Raw genomic sequence first — 24208 nt, 5'->3', positions numbered from 1 at the left:
TTGGTGTCCGACCAGCGCCGTCTTCTGTCCTCTACTGCAGCATACTCCTGGAAGAGCAAGCGTAGGGGCATAGCCAAGGGCCGTCTACCGTTGGACTTATACCGAAATAGATTTCTGAATCCTCCGTTTGCATCACTAGCCTGGTGGAAGCTCATTTGGAAGGGCACGCTTGCCACAATGGCAGAGCAGTACTCTCCACTACCGCCGCCGCCGGCGACCAGGACGCTGCAGGCGGCAGATGGACCATTGGTGTGGATCGATTGCGAGTGAGTAATCTGTGCAGCCCAAATGACACAGCACCTTGCCTCGGACTGACAGTAGGACCTTTGCTTATCCCAGGATGACCGGCCTGCTGGAGACGGACCGCATCATTGAGATCGCCTGCATCGTCACCGATGGGCAGCTCAACCCGCTCGACGACGGCGTGGCCTATGCTATCCGCACGCCCAAGGAGGTACTAGATCAGATGAGCGAGTGGTGCGTCAAGGTCCACGGCAAGTCCGGGCTGACGGCAAATTGTCTGGACGGAACTATCTCTCGAGACCATGCTGACGTTCGGGCTGGAATTCTGGCTTATGTCAGAGAGAGGATACCGGAGAAGAGGGTCGCCTGTCTTGCAGGCAGCACAGTGCACGCTGATGCTGTCTTCCTCAAGAGGGAGACACCAGAGGTGAGTCATAGCTGTAACGGGGCTACCCTTTGCGCTCTCCCACTGAATCAACCCCAATCTCCCTCCCGAAATGCAGCTCATAGATCACCTTCACTACCGCATTGTCGACGTCTCATCCATCAAAGAGCTCGTTGGTAGATGGTACGGGCCTGAGCTTAAATGGGGCTCGGGCAAGGGACTTCACAGAGCACTGGACGATATCAGGGGCAGTATTGACGAGCTCAAATTTTACAGGCAGCACGTCTTTCTGGGGCCAGAGGAATGTCTCAAACGGCGGCAAGAGGGCACAACAGATGGATGAGGGGCGAGAAAGATCACGTCACAAGGTCGATAAATGGGTCACGAGGGTGTGGTCTGCACAGCGATGTCGCTTCAATAGTGAAAGCTGGACCATCCACTCCCTCCTCGCCATTGCCCCTGCTCCGTTGTACCGATACTCTGCTCCTCATCTCTCACTCGTAAACATATTTCATACTTTAATGCACATCGCGGAGTAAGACGCCGACTGAGTCCGCGAAATGCACCCAGGAGCGAGTGCATGTTGAGGAATGAGCTAGAGCCTAGTATGTGGGCCTACCTGTCGCACCATACCAATTATGATTCGGCTGTACCCGGGCATCACGTGCTATCAGCAACACTGGCTCATGACATTGCTATCGATTTCTTTTACCAATTTTCTTACATTTTTCATTTGTTTCTGTTCTCTTTGGTTCGCCGTACATGGGTCTCAAGGATAAAAAGGGAAGGGAACATGGGAGGGTTTTGGGCGCACAACAGCGCCCGCAATATTCAGAAGGGTGGAGTGATCACTACACAAACCCTGGGGCAACGCAAGCACTTTCCGTCCTCGAAAGTTCAAGCAAGGCAAGCTTACTCTCGCCGTCGTCGTACAGATCGCTTCTGCAAGGGATGAAGTACTTCCTCACAGGAGATCTTGTCCTCTGGTCTTTTTCGACTGTTCTTCGGGCTACGGTCAACAACCGTAGGAGCTTCGCTCGCCTGCATCGCTGCGCTCGATGATCCAGGTGGGTTGGCGTCAGGGACTGGTCGAGATCCTCCACGTTTGCCTACAGGCTTGGCAGGAGAAGCACCCGTCTCTCGAGACTTTGAGCTACCAGTGATTACGGCTGGACCAAGTGGATACAAGATGCTTTCGTCCGGGAGTCTCAAGGGAGACATTTCGCCTCGGGGTCTGACGCTAGTCGACACTGGCTGAGGTACGTCGAAAGAGGCAGTGGCCTCTGAGGATGCAGTAGCAGTGGTAGTTGTGACTACACTGGGGCAGGTCTGATCGGGATGAGCTTGCTGATCGGGGACATACTGAGCCTCATGGGTGATTTCGACTGAGCTTCGCACGATGGTTGAAATCCCAGAAGAGGCCGCCAAGTGGGGCGGAACGAGTAGCACAGAGCTGACGGGCTGAGACTCGTTCACAGCCTGAACTGAGCTCATGATGGCAGAGGGGGCGTTTGTCTTCGGCTTTATGGCGACAGACAGCTGGATGCCCTTTCGGGAGCTAGACAGCGTGATGTCCCAGGCTGTGCCAGTGCCAATCAATACGAGATTGAGCTCGGTCATGTAGCGGAGATCTTGGATGGGAATTTGTATAGGGGGAGCTTCGATAGTGAGTGTGTATATGCGGCATTGAATGTGAAGAATAAACTACGGGCGGGCAGCAAATTGCGTTGCTGCTTTAGCCTAATCTGCCGTCGGACGGACAGAAAAGCCGAACCGCAGACGGATGGCTCAACCTCGACCCACTTCTTTGCTCTGACAAATCTTGCCGTGGCACGTTCGCGCTGCCGCAATGTTCGTTCTCCATGGTCGCTAAATCTCTGGGACCCTGCAGTCAATCTCAGAAGACTTGTACTGCTTGTCTCTCCTCAGCTTGATGAGTATGGTACCCCCAGAAGTGCAGACTAGCAGAATCGAGTGTGCTGGATGTCGACTGCACACCTGCTTACGTAATACTCCACTGCCTGCAGACTTGCGCCCCCGGACCACCCGACTTTCACTTTCATACCAGCTCTTCTTCTTTCCAGCCCTCACCTTTTTGCACGACTAGCTATACACCACGCTCTACTCTCTCTTGCAAGCCGATGGTGCGCCTTCTCCTACACTCGGATGCGCTGCAAAAGCTCAGAGCTCTTGAGGCTGAGCTCGACAGGGCGCCCGGCTCTTCTCGGCCTAGCGCAGTTATCGCTGAAGCCAGGCTAGCTCTGAATCGGGTACTCGGCAGAAGCATTGGGGAGGATAAGGATGAGAGCTACGAGCAGGCTCAACGTCTTCCGGAAGGAGTCATGACACATGACGAGCTTGTGAGAATACAGCAGACCTGGGCAGAGGCGCCTCGCTTGAATGACCTTGTGCGGGGTGCACAGGTGTGGTTTCCGCCCAAGAAGGCGTTCGTCAGGGTGAGGACGAGGTGGTAGTGGCATCGATTGACAACTTTTCCCGTAGTAGCTTTCTGACCGTCATCCCGCCTCTCACCAGTCTCCTGAACTGGAGGCCACCCTCGCACGCATCCGCCTAGAGCATGAGCGCTCCTCCTATGCCTCCATGGTCTCCCCGTTCTCCGCTTCTCATCCTACTCCTGCTGCCGGATCTGCGTCCGTAAGCGATGGCAGACAAGAAGAAATGGAATGGCAGGAAGTGCGTAGCCAGATCAGTGCGCTGGCCAACATCGCCCTGAGCGGTGTGGCAGTAGGCGTGGCGACTTGGTGGAGCAGTGGGCAGTACACAGCTCTGGAAGTGGTGAGTACGAGGGAAAAAGCAGATGCATCTGAGGCAGGCACAAAGAAGCTGACGCATCTGCTTGATCGAATGCGCAGAAAGTACTCCTTACGGCTGTCACGTCTATTGGTATCATCGTGATCGAAGCCTTCCTCTACGCTCGACACTTTGAACGGACAAAGCGGAGCAAGGAAGCCAGGGCTCAAGGACTCAAAGGCCGCCTGACCAAGGGCGAACAAGTCGTTGTTCTTGGTCCACCAGTCGAGGAAAAGAGAAACACGTGAATACCCATAAGGCAGCAGATACCCACCACACTCAAGGACGAGGACAGGAAAAGACGCTCGAATCTCAGACGCCTAGTAGCCGGTGTTGCAGGGTGCTTCTAGCGCAGTCGAGCCCGGAAGCAGCTCAGAAGCAGCTCAATGCTCAATGTGCTGCCTACCACGCGCCGACGAAAGCTTGCGTACTTCAATCGAAATACTTAGGGGCACACACGTGGCCCTTTCGCTTCGCCTGCAAAGAGCCGATCATATTGAACATCTGTGTGGCAAGAGTGACAGAATAGCAGGGGCAGTCGCTATATACAGAGCATGTAGAGGCAGAACGGATGGACTTGGGTATAGAATGGCGACGTTGTATGATCGTTTAGAGGTTGAAGAAGAATCCTGCGCTGATGCGCATTATAGCCTGGTGATCGCTTTTGCGTCCAAAGGCATGCCCGTCATGGGGTCGATGCCATTCCTGCGGAAGATCCTTTGCTGCCGAATCAGGCGAGCCTCATCGAAGGTCTGCATGGAGGCGCAGGCAGTACGTCAGACTCCAGTCTTCGGATAATAGCAGTCACCACATTCGCCTGCACTTGCTACTAAGTCCACTCACCTTACGTTCTCTCCGCATAATCGTCCTCACCTCCTCCAGTCCACGCTGATCCAGCCCTTGCCGGGAGTCCCCTCCTGCCACGTTATCAGCTTCTACGTCAAACAAGTTTGAGGAAAATCCAGAGCGCACTTGCTCTGCGAAGGAGGTGGGCAGAGGCAGGTAAGAAGAATTGTTGCCGGAATAGGAGGAAAAGTGGGTAGGCAGACGCAGCTTGCTCAGCAGCGAGGCGGGCGCGTATCGGGTGAGGCCGAAGTAGACTACGAGCAGAGAAGAGAGCGGTGACGAGGAGAATGAGAAACGATGAGCATGGATGCCTATCATCACTGTGGCGCATGGCTCAAACATTCTACTCACGGGACCAAAGTGCAAGGGCGGCTGAGCAAGCCCAGAGAGAGTAGTAAAGGAGCATCCTGAGTGGGCAGCAAGTGTCCAACTGAGCGCGGAAGCGGATGAGGAGGGTTTGTTGACAAGTTGGTTCCCGTCGAGGATGAGGGAGATGTCAATGTGGCGAGGATGACAAGAAAGTCAATAACGTGAGACTTGTCTTGAACCTCAGAGGATGCCGAGGGTGGATGCCATGAGCGTAGGTAGGCGGGCATGAGCGCCGGCAGCCGAGGTGCACAGGACACGGCTGAGACACAACTGAGATCCTCGGAACGGGACCTCGCTTGGTGCGTCGGAGGAGCGGAGTGCGGGTGCACCCGCAAGCCACCTTGCTCCGCTCCGACTCCCCCAGTCCCGCTCGCACGCCCAGCCTGTGGGAATTAGGTCCACCTAAGTCTATAAGTGGCCGTACCACGATTAGCACCCTACGCCTTTGTTCTCTGTCGCTCGCATCGCCTCTTCATCACTTCTCTGGGCTACCAGTCGTCACACCTTGCCTCCGATCTATGACATCTTACATACTGTGTACACATCCATAATCTGGCACAGTGCAAGCATCCTCACAATACACTACGCCGCACCTCCTGGTCCGTTGCTGCCATGGCCCTGCAGGCCTCCTTGGCTGTCCAACCCCCTGACCAGCAGTCCGAGGAGACGGACGCCTGGAGGACAGCTACGCGCCTACGCACACAAAGGCAAGAGCAAACAGGCCATGCTCCAACGCAAGCACCACCACAGCAGGATGTAGTAACATCTCCACCCTCAAAGTCTCAAACTTTATCGAATCACATACGACAAGCTGCGCTCCTGTCCTCGCAGTGTCACGATGTGTCCGTCGCAGCCTTCGACCGGGTGTATCGCCTGCACCGCATCTTCCTCGTGCAGTCCTCATTCTTCTCATCTATGCTACGAGGCGGCTTCTCGGAAGGCCTGAACTACAGACCGCCAGGCATGAACTACAGCAGCAGCAGCAGCTCCTCCGACTCAGGGTCCACATTGAGGCTTACCTTTGATGATCCTAACATCACCAGACCAGCGTTCGAGTACTGTATCGCACACCTCTATGCCGCCGCGCCTGAGCTGATCCTCCCACAATGGGCCATTGCGAGCACCGCCCAGCCCTTGTCTTCCTACTGGCCGCCCACCTCGGGACCGCGAAGCCGGCCTCTGCCCATCGCAGCCGCCTCTGCGACGGGAGATTATCAGCCGGCTACCCCGCGTTTCCTCGTGTCCCTATTGTGCACATCACTATGGCTCGGTGTCCCAAGCCTCACAGCCTCAGCTTTCACCCTCATCTTGGCTTCCTTCACGCCATATACCGTCTCAACCTATCTGAGATTTGCGCTGGGGCGACCGCTGATCGGAGCTCAGGAAGCAAGAGAGAGGGGCGAGAGCAGCGAAGCTATTTGGGACTGGGAGCTTGAGGGACCCTGCTGGGGTATGGAATCTATTGGGACGCTCGAGCAAGGGCGGGGAGCAAGCTACGAGACCTCAAGTACTGCAGCTCCCATGCAGCGGACGGACACTAGCAGGACAGCCGTCTCGAGCTATCATTCTGATTACGAGGATGCACCCTCTGACGAGGGAGACCAAGATCACAAACCGACTCGTTCGTCCTCCATTCGCCTCAGCGAGACGAGGCGTGGAGCGCGGAATCGTAGTCGCTCATCACTTCGGCAGGACCTCCAAGACGGCGAAGACGATCAGAGGAGCGCCAGCGGTAGTCGGGTGTTCAATCACAAGCATCAGCCGTCAGCTAATGCCGCACCCAATGTAGCGGGAAGCATCCCAGGATCATATGACCCGTCATCCTACGATACGTTTGGCAGAGCGGCACCTCCTCCAGAGATAAGCCTCGACTATGGGCCTTACGGGCGAAGAGTCGCGGAGAGCTGCTTCTGCTACTTTGCAAGGTGGGGCCGGGAGATAGCAGCTGCCGAAGAAGTCAAATGGGGCCGGGACGAAGCTGCTTTACATGCTCTTCTAGACTCCATGGAGCGGGGCCAGGACGCAGCTCATGGCCAGGCTCTGGTTTGCGAAGCCGTTGCTCCGTATCTATTGCCCCGAGGATGTCTTCCAGCGAGACTGCCCGACGAGCCTTCAGCAGCTGGAGCATGGCGACCGGGAGACAAGAAAGTTCAGATCGAGGCTGCTGTCCAGTGGGATCTACCGTGTCCGGCGCTCAACGTCTTCTCTCATCCGGCTCTCTCTCACACTCTCTTTGAGATCCGCTCACTTGGCCTCCCATTCACTCCAGGGCTCACAGAGGAGCTTATGTACTTCGTCGATCCGATGTCCGGCTCCTCGCTGGGTCTAGCATCGTCTCATCTGGTGGATTTCCTGAGCTCGGATGCTTTCTTCGTGCGGAATGAGCTGCAGCGGTACGATGTGGCCAAGAACATCGTCACCTTCAGAAGAGACCAGAAGGCCCTCGTCGAGGAGTTGCAAGATGCACTTGGACTGCTAGATGAAGGATTCGGGTATGCCTACACGGACGACAGTCAACTGGGCGCACCTACAGACACATCAGCCTTTGTCAAGGCCGAACCCACAGACAGCCAGGATTTTGGGTCCAGCCCTTCGAGGCATGACGATTCAGTAGCCGGAAGAGTGAGAGCTAGGAGTCGGGCCGGCTCATCTGCTTCGGCCAGGCCATGGACGACACCGCCTCGTCTTCTCTCGTCTGCAGTGCTACCGACAGGAGCGCCTACACCTTCCTCTCGCAACCTCCCCTCATCCCGTCTCAACACTCAGCACCACGCTGATGATGCTTCAATGGATCTCGACGACTCATTTCAGGGCAGTCGGGCGCCCAAAAGCTGGCTTGCACCAAACAGAGAGGGCGACGAATTTCAAATGCTCGAGGAAGACGATGTTCACTATGCTCGGCTGTTTGAGCAGGGCATCTACTACTCGCACCTCGACTTTGACGACCTCAAGAGGCTTAGCGAGGAAGCTGCTATGCTAGCTGATGCAGGGCGAGAGACGGAGGATGGATACAGCGACAGCGATGGCGAGAGCCGGAGAGCTGGGGAAAGAGGGTCTGTTCTGTCTTCTCGTCGACAAGCTGCTACCCAGATGTTTGCTCCCGTTGAAGTACTTCAGGCTGCCCTATGGGCCGGTCACGACCTTCGAGCTCGCGTCATGGGTGCTGGACAGTCAAGTCAAGAGGAGGGTGGGGTGGAGAGCATAAGACGTGGACTAGCCTTCATGGGCGACAGCAATGCAGAGGGACTCCCTGCTTCTACAAGTGGAGTGCTTGAAACAGGCGCCGGAGTGCGTTCACAAGAGGGGCTGATAACCGCTCCTGAACGTGACGAGTCGCTATTAGGCATTTCTAGTTCCCTGAAGCAATTCGCCCAAGCCTTTCAGCAGACGATTGCCGGTCATTCCCGACGCGGTCCTGCTCCGCGCTTTGGCAGAGGCGCAAGGGGCGAGACACCCAGCACTCCCCTTGGGTCACCCCTGAGAGCCGCGGCATCCCGCAGCACACCCGAAGGCACATCTTTGACTCTGGGCGGTCTATCGTATTCCCCGCTCACCCCAGGTGGCGTGAGAGCGGGCGGTGCGCACCCTGCGGCAAAGAACCTGTTGAACAAGCGCTACTTCTCTGTTCCCGTCGATGACACAGTGCGATACGGAGAGTACTTTACTGGTCTTTTAGGTGCGAGCTCTTCGAACGGACAAGCATCGGGCGCATCAGCTTCCATTGCGACCGATCCAAGCTACGCCTCTGATGCAACAGGTCTGGCAGCTATGAGAGATCCATTATCTTTACCTGCCACTGTCCCTCCTCACGCACGTACAGCAGTGAAGAAGATTCTGCCCGTCATAGCCGACTCTCTTCTGCTCTCCAATGTAGACCGCTATCTCACTGGTGGCCCGCTCTCGGACATGAAGCGCATTACTGGCAACCTCTTCGGCCTGAAGAACAAAGCTAGTACGGGCAAGGCTCTTGGCAAGGTCGGTGTCGAAGTCAGCCGCAAGAAGGCCGTGCTGGATGGCGAATTGCAGGGCGATGTTCCTGCTTCGCCATCGTCATTCTTCTCTCCTGGCAAGTCTCGTACGGCGCAGTCCGTCGGAAGTCGCTCGAACCCCATTGACCTCAGCAACAGCGGCGGTACTCCAGAGGGCAGCGCGCAAGAGCCTCCAGCAAATACAGCTCGTGACGAGGAGGAGAGAGGCAGTGGATTCGGACAGCGCAACAATATCACTCCTGCTGCGCATTCCGAAGACGACCGTGACTTTGACAGCGGCCTACAGCTTGCACGACTCGAGACTCGCTCCTGGACCGGCTTCGAGCCCATGCGCATTGGCGTCGAGTACTATGGTTTGGATCTGCTGGAAGAGAAGCATCGTCTCTACTCGCCCAGCTTCTTCTACGCTGGCAGCGTCTGGAACCTGTATGTGCAGACGATCAGAAAGCCAAAGGGCACTCAGCTCGGGGTGTACCTCCACCGCCAAAGCCCAATGGAGCCCCTTCCGCCTGCAACAGCTAGCCCAGAGAGTGTAGCGAACTTCTATCATGGCACGCATGGAGGAGGTGGAGCAATCACGACGACTCCTGGAGCTCCAAGAGAGGCTGGAGCGACCCTGATAGACGAGCAACTTCAGCAAGGCGTTGCAAGCGGGAGCAATGGCGGTGCGAGAGGACGTCTGCCAGGTCAGCAAGGGCAGGGTCAGGGTCAGGGTCAGGGTCCGGGACAGGTACCACACCTGCCGGCGCGTCTTGACTCTCTGCCTATCAACAGCAACCTCAGCCTTCCGCTCAATGCTGCCGCCAACGCGGGTGCAAATCATAATGTCAACGCCAATAGAGATGCGGGAGGTACACCACCTCCTCCCAGGTACGGCGCCGCCTTCACCCAGCCGGAGCTGCCCTTCACTGCCGTTTCCCCTTCCGTACCTAGCAATGGCCCTCCCGTCTTGCCGGGGATCTCTCCCGCTGTGCCCTATCGCGACCCACGACGATTGGTCCGCGCCTTCTTCTCCATCCACTGCCACGCCCCGCTCGGCTCGGCCCTCACGCGCTTCGATTCTGGTCCGGATCGCTTCTTGGAGAGTCAAAGTTGGGGGTGGAAGAGTAGCTCGCTTATGGGTGTTTGGGAGCTGCAGAAAGGAGCGTTGAGCGGCGGAAGGGCGGAGACGGCTGATGGGTTCCGATGTGTGGTGACGATGGGTGTGATCTAGAGCAGTGAGGTGTGAAGTAGCATAGAGGTCGCTCGGGCGTTACTGTTCGCCCTGATGCTCTGCTGCTTCGTGCGTCTCCCATATTTTCAGATGAAAATACCTCAGCGTTGCAACATCTGGTATCAGCTGCCAGACTCTGTGTACGAGTGATTGCATAGATCTACACCTCTCTGATGTTCGAAGAAATCTCACGAGCTGGAATCCTGGCTCGCTCTCCACGCGGCGAGGCGTAAAGCTGCACGCGCTCCCCGCAAGGCCGGCGAGAGCCCTGCTCCCGGTCCTACCGCCCAGTCCCTCCTTCACACCACACCACATCTGTCCCTTCCTAGTCGCATTTCCTCAACAGTCCCCTTCATCCTTCGTTGATGGCGAGCGAGGAGATAACGGCCTCTGCCCCTGCTGGCGGCAGTAGTGCCCCGCCTCCACCGCAAGCAGGGGGAGCATTGGACAATCGAAGGTCCACTGCCATCTCAGCCCAAGACGAGGAGCAGGCCTCACCCGCCCCCAACCAGGCTGCCGATAGCAGCATAATGGGCGATGAAGAAGACGAAGAGATCGACCAGCTCGAAGACGATGACGAAGCTGGCCCCTCGGCCTCTGCCAATGCTTCAGCAGCTAAAGGAAAACCAATAGCACGCAGGGCAGATGGATCAATACCTTCTGTCTTGCGCCCGGCTGGTGCCAACACGGCTTCCAGCTCTGCGATCCGAGCTCAGCCTAGCACCATTGATAGAGATGACTACATCGAGCAGATCAACTACACAGAAGAGGAGATGGCGGCTTTCAAGGTTGATGAGACGATCCCTGACAATGTGAACCCTGGATCAGCCAATCTGTACACGAATGCGTCTGGGGAGAAGCTGTAAGTAGCAAAGGCAGATCGAGGACGCTCCCATGTGTGAGAAGCTGAATCGACCTCTCATCTCTTTCGCTGTTCCCAGCTTCCGGAATACACCCATCAAGAAGAATGATGGAGGGACCATCCTACGATCCGATCTTCAACATGCTCTGCTCCTCGAGATCTTCGACGATACCACTCGCTGCTTCCGCAACCCTCGTCCTGCTCCCGAAGGCGCATGGACCTACCCGCCTAAGCCAGGAGAGGCTGCTGCTACAGGAGTGTACGAGTACTCGCCAATGTATCCCTATGGACAATCGAAGGGAGCTGCTCGACGGAGCAATGAGACTCCAGAGGAGTACGCTGCCTGGGAGAAGCGGTATCAGGAGTTCTGGAAGAACCCTTACCCTACGCCAGAGGAAGATCCCGAGAGGAAGGTACCACGCCCCGGACATCGAATGCTTACGTTCAAGGAGCTCTACATGGAGGCGCTGATGAATTCGCCAAGGTGTACCAAGGCTGTGAGGGACAAGATTTGGCAGGATGAGGAGTATGCCCAAGACTTTCTGTGTGTGAACTTGCTCATCAATATCGGTAGGATGAACACGACTTTGGCTTGTGAGTAGACGAGAGCGTCAGAGCGCATATAGCAAGCATGCGTGCTGACTTTCACTTTTTCCCTTCCTTCAGTCTTCGCACAGATGCAGACCATTCTGCGATGCTATCATCCTCTGCCATCCTTGCAAAGGTGTGAGAATTCTCGCAAGCACATGCAAGATGCTCCTCGAATGAAGTCCCTCCTCAAGTCGGTCCTTCTTCCCTTCGAGAAGGCTTCTACTGGACCTGGATCCGCTCCAGCCTCCAAGGCTGCGCAAGCAGCAAACATCGATGTGGCCATCCCTGAATCGGAGCAAATTGAGCTAGCAGGTACTATGGAAGAGGTTGTACAGCGTTTCAGAGATGGTCGCGTCCCCTCTACAAGCGTAGTCAACCTGATCTTCTTGTTTCAACAAGAGGCTCCGCATCTGTCTACGCTACATTTCAGCCAGCCACACGACATGTTCTCCATATTCTTCCCTCACAAAGACTACCCGATCCCAGCAAGACAGAGAGCCAGGGCTTTCCTGTGGATCGTCTGGCATTACCTCGAAGGCGGAGCAGTCCTACCCCCTGGCAATGAAAAGGCAGTTCAGAATCCTTTCGCAGACGAACAAGCTGCTGCGTCTATGCAGCGAGCCCGCAGTAAGTGGGACTCGCTCGATGAGGCCCAAAGGAAGAAGTGTACACTCGGCGGCCGAGGCACCATCTGGCAAGGCGTAAGAAACAAGGACGTTGCCGAGAAGACGGCTACCATCAGCAGTGCTACGGATCTCTTCTCGAAAGAAGGAGCGGGCGGCGATGTTGCCGCCTCTCAGCCAGCCACGTCCAAGGCAGCCTCGCCTTCGCCCGGTCCCGGTGCCGGTCCTGCCGACGTCCTCGACACCGAGAAGAACGAGCCCTACACACATCGTATCCTGGCTCCCGCCTTCTCGGGCACGACGCTCGAGGAGATTCGAAAGGAGAATGTGGACCTACCAAACGAAATCGAGTGGGGACGTACACAGGCTCACGAAAGGCGAGTCTTTATGGTGCGCGCTGCCCTCGAAGAAAAGGAGAAAGCCGAAGCCGAGGCTCGTGGCGAGCCTATACCCGCCCACCTTGGCGGTAAAGGCAAGGGCAAAGGAAAGAGGAGGAGCAGAGGTGGAGCAGCGGCTGCAGCGGCTGCTTCTGCTGCTGCCGAGGATGCGCGAGCCAGAATCAAGATGAGGGCTGCTGCGAAGCGTAGGCTGGAGGAGGAAGAGTCTGCCGCCAGCGGTGGTGGGAAGAACAGGAGAATCTCGATGTCGCCCTCGGGCGTGGATGACGAGCTGATGCAAACCATCGGAGACTACGACGATGATGACGATGACGGTCCAACGGCAGCAGGAGGCATGGGCGCAGGCGCAGGCGCGAGGGGAAGCAGCGCCGGCAGCCCCTTTACGATGCTTGGCGATCGTGGCATGGGAATTCCTTCCGTCTTCTCTGGCGCAACCATCAACAGCGTGATGCCCAACTTCCGCCGTGCCCTCAACGAATCCGACCTCACCCTCTTCAATCCCTCCAACGCCGCCGCAATGGGAGCCAACGGAGAGCAGAACCATCTCTCTCGCCTAGCCTGGAATCGTATCCTACAACGCGCCGTAAGAGGTCAAGGAGACGCATGCTATGATTCAGATGAAGAAGAGGCGGCCATGGACGAGAGGGAGAGATGTGGTGAAATGTTTGGAGGTGAGCTGGGTAGGATTTTGGGCTGTGTTTGGAAAGAAGGAAGGAGGATTGGTACCAGGCCTGCTTTGCCAGAAGGAGGAGGGGCAGCAGGAGGTGGTGGAGGCGAGGCTAAGCCGAGGGCGGTACCTGATCCGTACGCGAGAAGTGCAGAGGTCGTCTCTCAGCAGTGATGGTGGCTACACTGTCTCATGTAGAAAGATTTCGACAATGTCATACAGTCGCTGGAGGAGCCAGAGCCAATCGAAGAGACAAAAGATAGATGAAGGTGACGCTGACTGGAGTGGTTCTACTATGTACATGCTCGACGATCATCAACGACCTTTGCTTCATTTGAGAACTCCGGCTCTTCCTGGACTCGATCGTGGTAAGGTAGTATCGTGTTTGATTCGTGCGTTTCGGCTCGGTCCGACTCGACTTGGTAGGGTATAGTATCACTTTGCTTTCCCCTTGTCCTTCTTCGTGCTCTTTCCCTCCTCACCTTCCTCAGGATCATCATCGTCATCTTCCTGACCACCGCCGGCATCACCACCACTACCACTTCTCTTCGACTTCTTCTGATCCTTAATGGTCTGCTTCAACAACCCTTCAAGCCTCTCAACGGCCTGCGCCTGATCGTCCAGCCTCTCTAGAAGACGCATGAGGATGTCCGCCGTCCCGCCCGGCCGGTCGCTCTCGCCCGCACCCTCGGCCCCTCCGCCGCCAGCAGCGACGGAGCCCGAGGCGGAGCCACGTCGATCGAGGAGTTCTCCGAGGGACCCGGACTGATCGGCCAGAGGAGGGGGAGGAGAGGCAGCAGCAGCAGCACCGCCGCCGCCGCCGCCGCCTTCTTGCGCATCGGCTTCAGCTTCGTCTACCATACTCTGTGGATTGTTGTCTCCTGCTCTTGGTTCAGCGCCCTCTTCTCCATTAGGATCATCCTCTTCGCCTTCGTGCAGGATCGAGTCGATGGACGCGCCGCCCTGCTCGCGACTCTTTTGCTCACTAGCGCCCTTGCGGTGCCTACCTAGGAGCATGTACCTTCTCCTGGGACTGGTGCTGGGACTGACATCGGGAGAGGTAGAGCCTGAGCGCTTGTTGCTGGCACTGGTGCTGTGGCTACCGCTGAGGATCTTGGAGAATGAGGACCCTCTGGCGTGCCCGCCTTCGGGCTGCTTCTTTTTCTTCGTCGGCGACGAAGCGGATGGCGAGTGGTCATGACCAGGCTGTGGTCCATCGGCCTCTGGCAGCGTTTCTCTATGCTCGTTATCCTTGCTCTTCGATGCAAGATCTTTCCAAGTCGAACTTCTGTTCGCGCCCCATGCGACACTTCCGTCGCGCCCCTTTCTGGGGACGGCAACGCGTCCACGTGGCAGAGGCGTCTCTCCCCTTGGCATCTCAAAGGTATCATCGGCAGAGTGGTGGTACATCTGGTGAGGATGGCTGTGCTGAGTGTCCGTCGAGTGGAGCCAAGGGTGTGAATAAGTCTTGGAGATGGGCTTTGAAGTCGGAAAGAGATTCGAAAGCTCCTCGGGTATGGCCGACTGGTCGTAAAGGTCGTGGAAGACAGACTCAATCACATCGGGTTGGCCTCTCTGCGTCTTCCAACCCCAATTGTCGAGGATCCGACCGCTCTTCTCAGTAGCCAGTTCGATCCCCTTCTTCCACTGGTACTGCTGCAGCACGCGTATGGCCAACAGCACTGGCAAATGCGTAGCTCTGATGAGCCAGACATTGACCTTGTGTAGCCATCGCGGCGTCAAGAAGAAAGAAGCCGGATATACGATGAGGAGGCAGATGACATTTGTGGGTGGCACATAGCTGAAGACTGCGTCCGAAGAGGAAGCAGAGAGGGCGACGCATGCGTGCTGGTATAGACTGACCTCCTGTGCATGAGAGGCGACATTGGCGAATGTTGAAGATAGGAGGGAGATCAGAATCGTCAAGAGCAGCGTCTGCGCTAAGATCGTAAACGAGACAACTAGAAGCGGCCCAAAAGTTTCGGTGAAAGCTTGAGCCTCTGGCAAAGAGATAGTCGTTCCGTATGTGAACCTCAAAAGGAGCCAGCTGATTGTCCCGATGCTCCATTCGTCGCCTTCTGCAAGAAGATAGAACGTCGCCGTGAAGCCCAAGAAGAAGACCAGGGCGAGGGCCAGGAAGTAGAAGAATTCCTTTATCATTGCGCGAAGGGAGAGCAACAGTACGTTGTCGGCGACGAGCAGAGAGGCTAGTCTGGGACATAGGACAATGGCTCCAAGGGACAGTATATCGAATGCTGTCTTGCTGGCCACTGTATCACCTGTCACCAGGCTATAAATCCTGATGCCGAGCCACGTAAAGCCGACGGTACACTTGAGGTGGTGAGGAGAATGGCGTCAATCAGTGGAGAGTATGTGAGAACTACTGCCTGGGCAAGACTCACGAAGAGAGCATCGAGGACGTTGAAGAAGCTACCGCCGAGATAGACCGAGAAGCCATGTTCCTGTAGCGAAGCCAGCTCATCGATCGCCAAGCCCACCAGCCAAATTGTAAAGAGGGCTTCAGAGATGGCAAAAGTCATTGTATCCTTAGATCCTAAGCACCAAGCGTACAATACCAGGATGCAGATGAAGTTCATCGCCTCTAGGAAGGCTCTGATGCGGGGGACACGTAGCCTTCTGTGATCCAGGAGGGGTGACGTGAGTGGATCGTAGAGGGTCACGGGTCTTTTCTTCCAAGAGTCGTCTACCAGGGCATGTTTGCTGCCAGCGTTTCCCAACACAACATTGCCGTTCCAGATTCCGTCGACGACCTTCTGTACGAGTGGTGTTGCCACGAATTTCTTAGCAGATGACTGAATGGCGTATTCCAGTGTGGAGGTGGCTTCCGAGTTGGCATCGTCGCCGCCAAGGCCTCTGGCTTTGGCTGCTGCCAGTGTTGCTTCGTCTGCGCCTTGCCAAGGCCAGAAGGGTGCGGCGAGGGCAGTGACAAGCTCCATGCCATCCGTGGCGAAGGTTCGAAGCAGCTTGGTGGCCAGGAGCTCACACAGTGCTGCTCGGGTCTCGTTTACTGTTCGGTAGGCTAGGTCACGCTCGCTTTCTCGCAGAAAGTGAATGCGTGTGAATAGAAGAGCGTACAAGATTGCGGGTGAGCGTAGCTTAGAATACTTGAGGGCGAGGGGTCGTACGAGTGCAAAGTTGAGCTCATGGCCAGTGAGATCTTCCCAGGAGAGGCTGGTGTCGATGAGTGACTTGATGTCCTGGCGAAGGAGCTGCAGGACTGGGTACACGGGCGTCTGGCTAGCAGTCTGTACTGCCAGCTCAGGATTCTCGTCTTCGAGGTCTTGTAAGAATCTGTCCTGTTCGATGGCACGAGGGTCGTTGGGGGAGGGCAGTATGGAGTTGGAGGCCATCCCCCCACCTCCTGCCGAGGAGATTGCGCTGGCGCTAGCGGTGGCTGCCCCAGCTCGGCGTGAAGCCATGGTTGGTGAATGTGTGGGGCTTTGCCAGTGTGCTACACGGTATGGCTGGTGCTCAAGCCTGGTCCGCAGTCATGGCAGGAGCAGAGCGTCGTGGGAGAAGCGAGGTGATGTGTTGCAGTGGGAATCTTGGCCGAGTGTGATCCCCTGCGCTTCTCCTTTCCGGCTGTGGAGCGTCGCACGTCCCCTCTGCTGCCCCCGGCCCTCTCCGCACTGAGCCACGGCATGAACGACTGACCCTTCCTTACCATAACCACGGCACATCACAGCCATCCCACTCCCTCGCTCGCTCCCTCACCTCCTCGACACTCGGTTCTGCTGCGGACTTACAAGGCGCATTCATCTCCCACCTCGTCGTCGCCATCATGCGGCAGAATGCGTCGCTGATCGGCCTCGTGGCCATCCACGCCACCCTCGCCCTCGTCGCCGTTGCCGCTCGCTCTCCACCCCTGGACAGAACCAACAACAATACCCTCATCTTCTCGTCGCCCTTCGCTGCAGACAGGCCCAGCGACTGTCCCCCATGCTTCAATTGCATGCTGCCAGCCTTCACTTGCGCCAACTCTGGAGAATGTAGACAGCGAGATGGCCAGTGCGACTGTCCCACGGGCTTCGGTGGACAAGACTGCCTCTCGCCCTTGTGCGACAGCCCACTCAAGGGCGAAGAGCGGTCTCCTCGCGAGGGAGACCAGTGCACTTGCGACCAAGGATGGGATGGACTCAATTGCAACGTCTGCCAGACAGACGAGGCATGCTCCGAATTCATCCTTGGCGGCGAGAAGCTCTTGGGCAATGGAACCTGCTACACCGGAGGTAGCACAATCAGACAGAGCTTCCAGCAATGTGATGTCACCAACAAAAAGATTACCGGTATGCTGCCAGGAAGATCTCCCAAGGTCACCTTTAGCTGTGAGAAGGATGACGCAGCCTGCAACTTCCAGGTGAGTATAGAAGAGGATCGTAGAATCTGCCCGAGCCTAATGCGGGCATCCGGCTAATCTGACCTCTGCCTCGCCTCGCCTCAGTTCTGGATCGGGCAACGTGAAAGCTTCTACTGTGACCTGACAGGATGCAACGAAGTGCTGGAAAGGACGGCCGAGAGCAACAACACTCGCTATGTATGCGAAAAGACGTCCTGCTCCTGCATTCCAGGCAGGATGCTGTGCGGAGAAGCGGGCAGCATCGACATCGGCGACTTTCTCAGCGAAGAGATCAAGGGCCCGGCTAGCATGACCTGCAAAACCGGGGCCAAAGGATCCCGAGACTGTAAATTCGAAGAGCCTGCCATGAACGACCTCATCAGCAGCATCTTCGGCGACAGCTCCATCACCCTCAACTGCGCCTCTGGTGAATGTGTCCACTATCAGCAGGTCCCTGGATACCAGAGCCCTGTGTCGCCACCTCACTCCATATTCTGGGTCGTCATCAGTGCCATTGGAGCAGTCGTCTTCGTGTTGCTCATCGCAGCTATGCTTTGGATATTGGGCAGACATGCAAAGCACGAGGAGTACGGAAGCGTCAGGTTGCCAGAGGACGAGACCGCACGCCTGATGGCTGATCATGTCCCGGCAGCTCTCAGCTTCAAGGACCTCACCTATCACATCAATTCGAAGCCGGTCTTGTCTGGCATCACCGGAACTGTCAACCCGGGAGAGATCATGGCCATCGTTGGATCCTCGGGAGCGGGCAAAACCACATGTGAGTATCGACAGAAGCGAACCCACGATCAGTCACCCGAGCTGACACACATTCTGCCGGCGATCACTCAGTCCTGGACCTTCTGGCTCGCCGTGAGAAGAGAGGTACAGTATCGGGTACCATCCTCGTCAACGGCCGACCTGTCACAGATGCTGCTTTCCAAAGGATCACGGGTTTCGTTGATCAGGAGGATTGTCTCATGTCAACATTGACAGTTTACGAGACTGTCCTCTATTCCGCTTTGCTCAGATTGCCCCGAGAGATGTCCATCGAGGCAAAACGATTCAGGACCCTGGAGACGTTGCAAGAGCTTGGCATTCTTGGCATCAAGGACTCCCGAATCGGCGACAGCGGAGCTCGCAGCATCAGCGGTGGAGAGAAGAGGCGAGTGTCTATTGCCTGTGAGCTAGTGACATCTCCCTCTGTCCTCTTCCTCGACGAGGCTACTTCTGGTCTGGACTCTGCGAATGCTCTCAACGTAGTTGAGTGTCTCGTCAACCTGGCACGCACGTACCGCCGGACCGTGGTCTTGTCACTGCACCAGCCGTCGAGCAAGATCGTGTCTCTTCTAGACAAGCTCATCCTGCTTGCTTCTGGAAGGCTCGTCTACTCCGGACCTTTCTCGGCTTGTGACGAGTACTTCTCTTCTATCGGCCACGCTTGTCCCTCTGGCCACAACATTCTCGAGTATCTGATTGACTTGACGGCTGCAGCCAGTAAAGGCGGCTCAACCTCGAGCATTGCGACTCCTGCACGGACAGAGGAGGATACCATCGAGCAGGAGCCCACTGAAGATCCCTCGGCCTTAGAACTCAGCACGCGCACTACTGCCTCGGGCGCTGCGACTCCCTCAGGTTCAATTGGTCGCACTGCCGGCAAGCTGGCAGCTGGTGTCCGAAGTGCCTTTGGCAGCAGGAACGGGTTGCAAGGCCATGGCGCTATCCCTCGTGCTCTGGCGACGCTTGTGAAAGACTACCAGCAAAGTGAAGTTGCTTCCAAAGTCCAGGCTGAAGTTGGCGGACAGACTGCCAATGGAGAGCGCAATGGAGGCAGTGGCGAGACCTTGACCGATGTCGAGGAGGCAGACGAGGTCCTACGGGGTTACCGCAAGGCCACGCTTTGGACGCAGCTTCGCATCCTGTCTGGGCGCTCGTTCAAGAACCTCTACCGCAACCCTCAACTGATGCTGGCGCACTACCTCCTCTCCTTTGTCCTGGGTGGTTTCGTTGGTCTACTCTTCTACGGCGTTACCAACGATATTGCCGGCTTCCAGAACCGCCTCGGGCTCTGCTTCTTCACACTGGCCCTCTTTGGGTTCTCAACCTTGACCAGTCTAGGGATCTTTGCAAATGAGAGGCAACTCTTTGTCCGCGAGAGGGCAAACGGTTACTACAGTCCCGTGACTTACTTTTTCGCAAAGCTCATCTTCGATTCTCTCCCCTTGCGGGTCATTCCACCACTCCTCTTTGGTCCCACAATCTACTTTACGGTGGGACTAGTACCACAAGTGGCCAACTTTTGGTGCTTCATTCTCACCTTGGTCCTCTTCTCTCTAGCTGCCTCCTCCATCGTCTTTTTCATCTCTGTATCCATCAGGGATACAGGTGTGGCCAATTTGGTAGGAACACTCACGATGCTCATCTCCCTCCTCTTTGCCGGCCTATTGATCAACAGGGACAAGATTCCCATGAGCTTGCGATGGCTACTATACATCTCCCCCTTTCACGCATCCTACGAAGCACTCCTGGTCAATGAGCTCAGGTCCCTCTCTCTCGTGGAGCGCAAGTTTGGAGTGGACTTGGATGTACCGGCAGCTACGCTACTATCGTCTTTTGGATTCGATAGTCAGGCTTATTGGCAAGATCAGATTATACTCACAGCCATCTTCCTCATCTCCACGGCAATGTCCCTCTTCTGGCTCGTGTGCTACGTAAAGGAGAGGCGGTGAAGTGGGTGCGGCTGCTCATCGCGGAATACATCGATAGAACAGAAAATCGACAACACTTTGAAACTTTCTTGTACATTCTGATTACGACTTCGAAAAATTTAATATGGACATTCTCACTCCCTTTTCCCATCTGACAATGTGGTATACCGATGCAATGCCTGAGCTGTGAGCCGTAGTATCGCCTCAAGCAGCCGTGGCTGTGGGAGTCTTGGAGCCGGCGTCTTGGCTGCTAGACTTGGCCGCGGCGGCCGCGGCAGCTGCCTTCTTCTTCTTCTTTGCCATAGCTAGAGGAACGGGAGGTGAGGCAGGGAATAGTCAGTCCAAATACCCTCAAGCTGACGCAGTATCTGTCAAATCACGCCTTCATAGGACGCTTAGACTCACCAATAGCAACTGCACTCTTGGCCTTGTCGACTGCCTCGCGAGACTCCTCGATGTACTTTGTATCCACCTCAAATCTCTCCCTTTTCGCTCCACTACCGCCCGCGACTCCACTGCCCTGCGCCTCTCTACCTCGTACGGGAACCACATTGCTAGGTCCAGCACCTCCGTCCTCTTCGCCCTCGCCAAGATCACCACCGGCATCATCGAGCTTGTTGGCGGCTTCCTCGAAGTCTTTTGCGCTACGCGGTTTGCGGCCCAGCATCTTCTCTAGCTTGGCGTACTTCTCGGCTTGTGCTTTGGAGAGGGCTGCTTCACGGGCGGGAGCTTCGGCAAGGTAGGCCGCGAGTCTGTGAACAAAGAGGATTAAGACTGTGAGTCAGCTTCGATCTTCCACTACGCTGTTGAGAGATGACTCCACTACTCACGCTTTCGCCTCCTTGACGGTGCTCAGCCTTCTTCCGTTGAGGTCACGGCAAGAGTCGTTATTCTCCTCTCCCTTGCGAGCGCTCATCTTGCCACCCTGAGCACGCAGCATCGACCCAAATCCTCCCTTGCCGCCCAGGACGGCCAGCCTGATCTCCAACTCAAGAAATGAGCGAGTACCTTCTGCTTGTGCCAAATCGGCGAGAGTTGAGTCCCCAGAGAAGGGGTGGCCACCCGGGGTGGTGAGGCGTAGCAGGGAGGCGCCTTCCCCGTGAAGGTTGAGGTGAGCGACAACCGACGCGAGTATCTCATCAGCTGTGAGAATGACTGGGAGGTGGAGGGACAGAGTCTTGCGCAGGGGAGCCATCGTCTTCAGCAACACGGACACACTGGGTAGTGAAAGGAGTGTATTCGGAAGTCAGTACAACACACACACATGATCGGAATCAGAGTCAGGCTGTAACTCACCGTTGGCCATCGCGAGCTGACTCAGTGGCCGGGGCAGGCTTGGGGCCCTGAGAGCCGCTGCAGACAGCAACAGGGCGCTGAAGTATGGCGGCCATCTTGAATAGCGCTTGAGTGTTGTTACAGAAGGAGTAGCTTACGGCAAGGATTGATTGCGATGGTTGTGAACGATGAATGGCTCGTCACCTTGGATGGATTCTGTCCGATTCCGTTCCGCTGCAGCCGCCTCTTCCTCTTTCCGCCGTGCCTGCAATATTTTACTATGCACACCTCTCGATGCCACCAACTTCAACGAGGCATTCATCAACGAGGACAAGCAGGCGATATGTCACTGACGAGGCTGGGAGCGCTCAGCTTCGCATCGGCATCGCGGTCTGTCTTCGTACGCTTACCGCGGACCTACCCGCGGACGATCCTGCATACGCTTGCAGTGATATCACATGTAGCGAGAGAGGCAGCTGAGATGCAGCGACCCTCGAGTCACTCCGTAGAGGTTGCCCCTCCTCCTCTCAGGATAGAGCAGGCCGACTTTGCCAGGGTGAGTACAGCGGAGCAGCACTATTCACCGGGATGCTCTCTGCTGACCACAACAGCATCGATTGCTTTACTCACTCACTCCTCATCCATCGCAGGACCCCTGGCAACGCGCTCTCCTCAATTACGGCTTCATCCAATTCGCCTCACCCACACAGGCACAAGCAGCCCTCAATCTGCCCTACAAAAAGCACGAAGTACCTCTTCCTCCCATCTCTCCCACGTCTTCCTCCTTTATAGCGTCCGCCTTTGCCACGGCAAAGAGGCCAGAAGGACCGCTGGAAAAAGTTTTGCGCAAATCTGCGCCGGATGACAGTCTGAGGCAGGAGGAGGAGAGGGAGATCGAGTACGCAGGGCTGAGGGATGTGGCACCTTACCTGGGCTTGGAGCTACCGCCTTTCATGTTAGAGAACGTCTCAGAGGGGACACCAGCGGATGTGCTCCCCAGCCAATTCGCTCAGATTGAAATCAAGAGGAGGGAGAGAGGTAACGGTGAGTTGTGGCACGGGACAAGGCGAATGAAGAAGACTCCGTTCACATCTGACCTCGATTCATACCAAAACGCAATCTCCTCACTTCGTCAGCTTCGAGCAAAGAGGGCTGGCGGGACAGGTCCGGCGCCAGTCGCCGCCACAAGGAAGCCTTCAAGAGTTGGCAGGGCTTCTCACAGATTAGGCGTGGGGCAAAGGATCAGTCGGACAAGGGCGAGAGTGACAGAGTTGAATAGTCCACAGCTACCGGCAGCAGTAAAATGTATTATATACGAACAATGTAATGTATACCACGTCCATCCCACCTTCTCACGGATCGTCCTTCCACCAACCTGGAGCAGCCTCCTGCCTCTTCTTGTTTGCTGGTCGTCCTGTTGTTGCGACTGCTGTCGAGGACGATGAGCTTGCCCCGCGAGCCCTCTTCTTCATTGTCCGCTCAATCCTCTCTCCTTCCTTGGCAGCACTGGCAGAGACACCAGGCTGAGTCCCTTGACCAGCCCCTACTCGATCATCCCACCCTGCGCTCACTTCTGCCTTGCTCTTCTTCTGCTTGACCTTGCCTCCCTCCTTCAGACTCCTCTCCCAACCATCCTTCTGCGTCCGGAAAATGGCCATGGTGGTTCTAGCGTCCTCGACCGAGGAGTGCTCTTCGCCCGCCTTTTGAATCTCGATGCCCAGGACGAGCTTGGCAAGCTTCCTGAGACCAGGGAATTTTGTCTGCGCAAGGGTCCTGAGAGGTTGGTACGTAGACGTGTCCCTGATCAGAGGCCGAGGATGTGAGAGCAGCAAAGCTTTCAAGTCGTTCTGGATAGCATGACCGACCAAGACTCTGCCTTTGACAAGAGCGGCTACCTCTGCCTGGACTTCTTTGAAGGAGGGGGCTCCTTGTAGATCCTTGGCTCGCACTCCTGATACCCAGGTCCGATAGTCCGTTACCTTTTCCATCGGCTTGACGAAGCGATCCATCAGCACATGCCCGTGCCAATTCACGATGGACACTCGGGCCAAGACTGACTCGGAGCCCTTCTCGCCCACACCCACCATTTCGCAATCGATTGCGATAAATTGACCAGGCCTGACCGAGTGAGAGGAGAGGTATCGTCAGCGTCACACTTGCATGGTAGAAAGCCATTCTGACTCACTCTTTCTTTGCCTGTGAATCACCTCCCCAGTGACCTCCCAATATAATCTGCTTCTTTCTCCGTTCTTCCTCCACCGTCCCGGGCGAATTGATCCAGGTGGTGCGTCCGGCTTCCTGTCCGGGACTCGTGCTGAAACCCTTCACTAATGCTAGGTCCTCGGGTGACAAGTCCTCCGCAAACCAAGGCAGAGGCGAAGCCGAGCCAGAGGCTGGGTCTGCGGCTCCGTCGAGCGCACGAGCCTTGCCCTTGATACTGATGCTATGGGTGCCTGAGCCGTTCACTAGGCCTCCGACGCCCTGGTAGCCATTGGGAGCGCTTGACCTTCCTTCGTGAGGTCCTCTCTTGTCGAGACTTTTCCTCCGCTTCGGTGGCGATGTGTTGGAAGCTGAAGTATCGAGAGTCTGTCGGCGAGAAAGGGAACAGTGGGAGCGAGGTGTTAGAGTTCCCCGCGAGAGTGTCGGTAGATTCACTCGCTTATTACTGACCTTCTTTAGCGCCTTCCAATTGCCTCCTGGCTTGACTGAGCGGGACGAACCCTGTCTACTGCTCCCGACCGCTACTGAGGGAGACTGTGCGTCCATATTGTGAAGCTATTGCTTGAGATGGTATTGGGCAAAAGGTGTTAGGAAGGTCTACCCACGTCGGCAACTCTACGAGGCTGCTTGGTTGCTGTTTCCGAGCCAAATTTT

At 56.3% G+C, this 24208-nt stretch overlaps 11 protein-coding genes across 11 annotated transcripts; 6 read left to right on the top strand and 5 right to left on the bottom strand.

Annotated features, from left to right (window-relative positions):
* The first annotated feature begins 65 nt into the window (after positions 1–65).
* Positions 66–1007, top strand: BCV69DRAFT_161737 (ribonuclease H-like protein). The gene is made up of 3 exons (XM_025489426.1): positions 66–266; positions 340–670; positions 747–1007. Exons 1-3 carry the CDS (start codon positions 178–180, stop codon positions 969–971), a joined length of 645 nt encoding a protein of 214 aa, XP_025349150.1. The 5' UTR covers positions 66–177; the 3' UTR covers positions 972–1007.
* A 312-nt stretch (positions 1008–1319) lies between these two features.
* On the bottom strand, positions 1320–2672 carry BCV69DRAFT_281897 (hypothetical protein). The gene has a single exon (XM_025492156.1). It carries the CDS (start codon positions 2246–2248, stop codon positions 1541–1543), a length of 708 nt encoding a protein of 235 aa, XP_025349149.1. The 5' UTR covers positions 2249–2672; the 3' UTR covers positions 1320–1540.
* Positions 2673–2769: 97 nt separating this feature from the next.
* BCV69DRAFT_298185 (hypothetical protein) lies at positions 2770–3687 on the top strand (the record flags this gene model as incomplete). Its single annotated transcript, XM_025494191.1, has 3 exons — positions 2770–3084; positions 3164–3424; positions 3502–3687. The coding sequence occupies 3 exons, from the start codon at positions 2770–2772 to the stop codon at positions 3685–3687; spliced, it is 762 nt and encodes a 253-aa protein (XP_025349148.1).
* Positions 3688–4083: 396 nt separating this feature from the next.
* On the bottom strand, positions 4084–4691 carry BCV69DRAFT_298184 (hypothetical protein; the record flags this gene model as incomplete). Its single annotated transcript, XM_025494190.1, has 3 exons — positions 4084–4191; positions 4283–4539; positions 4637–4691. 3 exons carry the CDS (start codon positions 4689–4691, stop codon positions 4084–4086), a joined length of 420 nt encoding a protein of 139 aa, XP_025349147.1.
* A 387-nt stretch (positions 4692–5078) lies between these two features.
* On the top strand, positions 5079–9983 carry BCV69DRAFT_281894 (hypothetical protein; the record flags this gene model as incomplete). The annotated part of the gene is made up of 1 exon (XM_025492155.1): positions 5079–9983. A coding segment is annotated over exon 1 (4585 nt), but the record flags the coding sequence as incomplete, so codon positions are not given.
* A 170-nt stretch (positions 9984–10153) lies between these two features.
* On the top strand, positions 10154–13577 carry BCV69DRAFT_293191 (hypothetical protein). The gene is made up of 3 exons (XM_025493829.1): positions 10154–10718; positions 10798–11312; positions 11385–13577. The coding sequence occupies exons 1-3, from the start codon at positions 10222–10224 to the stop codon at positions 13169–13171; spliced, it is 2799 nt and encodes a 932-aa protein (XP_025349145.1). The 5' UTR covers positions 10154–10221; the 3' UTR covers positions 13172–13577.
* Positions 12979–16549, bottom strand: BCV69DRAFT_268625 (hypothetical protein). Its single transcript, XM_025490871.1, has 2 exons — positions 15400–16549; positions 12979–15328 (listed from the first exon to the last, which is right to left on the bottom strand). The coding sequence occupies exons 1-2, from the start codon at positions 16435–16437 to the stop codon at positions 13433–13435; spliced, it is 2934 nt and encodes a 977-aa protein (XP_025349144.1). The 5' UTR covers positions 16438–16549; the 3' UTR covers positions 12979–13432.
* Positions 16550–16671: 122 nt separating this feature from the next.
* Positions 16672–20230, top strand: BCV69DRAFT_281891 (hypothetical protein). Its single transcript, XM_025492154.1, has 3 exons — positions 16672–17375; positions 17460–18132; positions 18204–20230. Exons 1-3 carry the CDS (start codon positions 16800–16802, stop codon positions 20078–20080), a joined length of 3126 nt encoding a protein of 1041 aa, XP_025349143.1. The 5' UTR covers positions 16672–16799; the 3' UTR covers positions 20081–20230.
* On the bottom strand, positions 19981–21537 carry BCV69DRAFT_281890 (hypothetical protein). The gene is made up of 4 exons (XM_025492153.1): positions 21356–21537; positions 20890–21276; positions 20465–20811; positions 19981–20364 (listed from the first exon to the last, which is right to left on the bottom strand). The coding sequence occupies exons 1-4, from the start codon at positions 21448–21450 to the stop codon at positions 20264–20266; spliced, it is 930 nt and encodes a 309-aa protein (XP_025349142.1). The 5' UTR covers positions 21451–21537; the 3' UTR covers positions 19981–20263.
* Positions 21538–21629: 92 nt separating this feature from the next.
* BCV69DRAFT_281889 (hypothetical protein) lies at positions 21630–22682 on the top strand (the record flags this gene model as incomplete). The annotated part of the gene is made up of 3 exons (XM_025492152.1): positions 21630–21890; positions 21985–22378; positions 22471–22682. Coding segments are annotated over exons 1-3 (746 nt in total), but the record flags the coding sequence as incomplete, so codon positions are not given.
* Positions 22443–24138, bottom strand: BCV69DRAFT_161659 (hypothetical protein). The gene is made up of 3 exons (XM_025489425.1): positions 24005–24138; positions 23520–23920; positions 22443–23452 (listed from the first exon to the last, which is right to left on the bottom strand). Exons 1-3 carry the CDS (start codon positions 24098–24100, stop codon positions 22687–22689), a joined length of 1263 nt encoding a protein of 420 aa, XP_025349140.1. The 5' UTR covers positions 24101–24138; the 3' UTR covers positions 22443–22686.
* Positions 24139–24208: the final 70 nt, after the last annotated feature.

Source organism: Pseudomicrostroma glucosiphilum, assembly GCF_003144135.1.
Source record: "Pseudomicrostroma glucosiphilum strain MCA 4718 unplaced genomic scaffold BCV69scaffold_4, whole genome shotgun sequence".
Classification (NCBI taxonomy): Eukaryota; Fungi; Basidiomycota; class Exobasidiomycetes; order Microstromatales; family Microstromataceae; genus Microstroma; species Microstroma glucosiphilum.
Note: the sequence above shows the minus strand (reverse complement) of the source record. Positions and strands in the feature narration are given on the sequence as shown.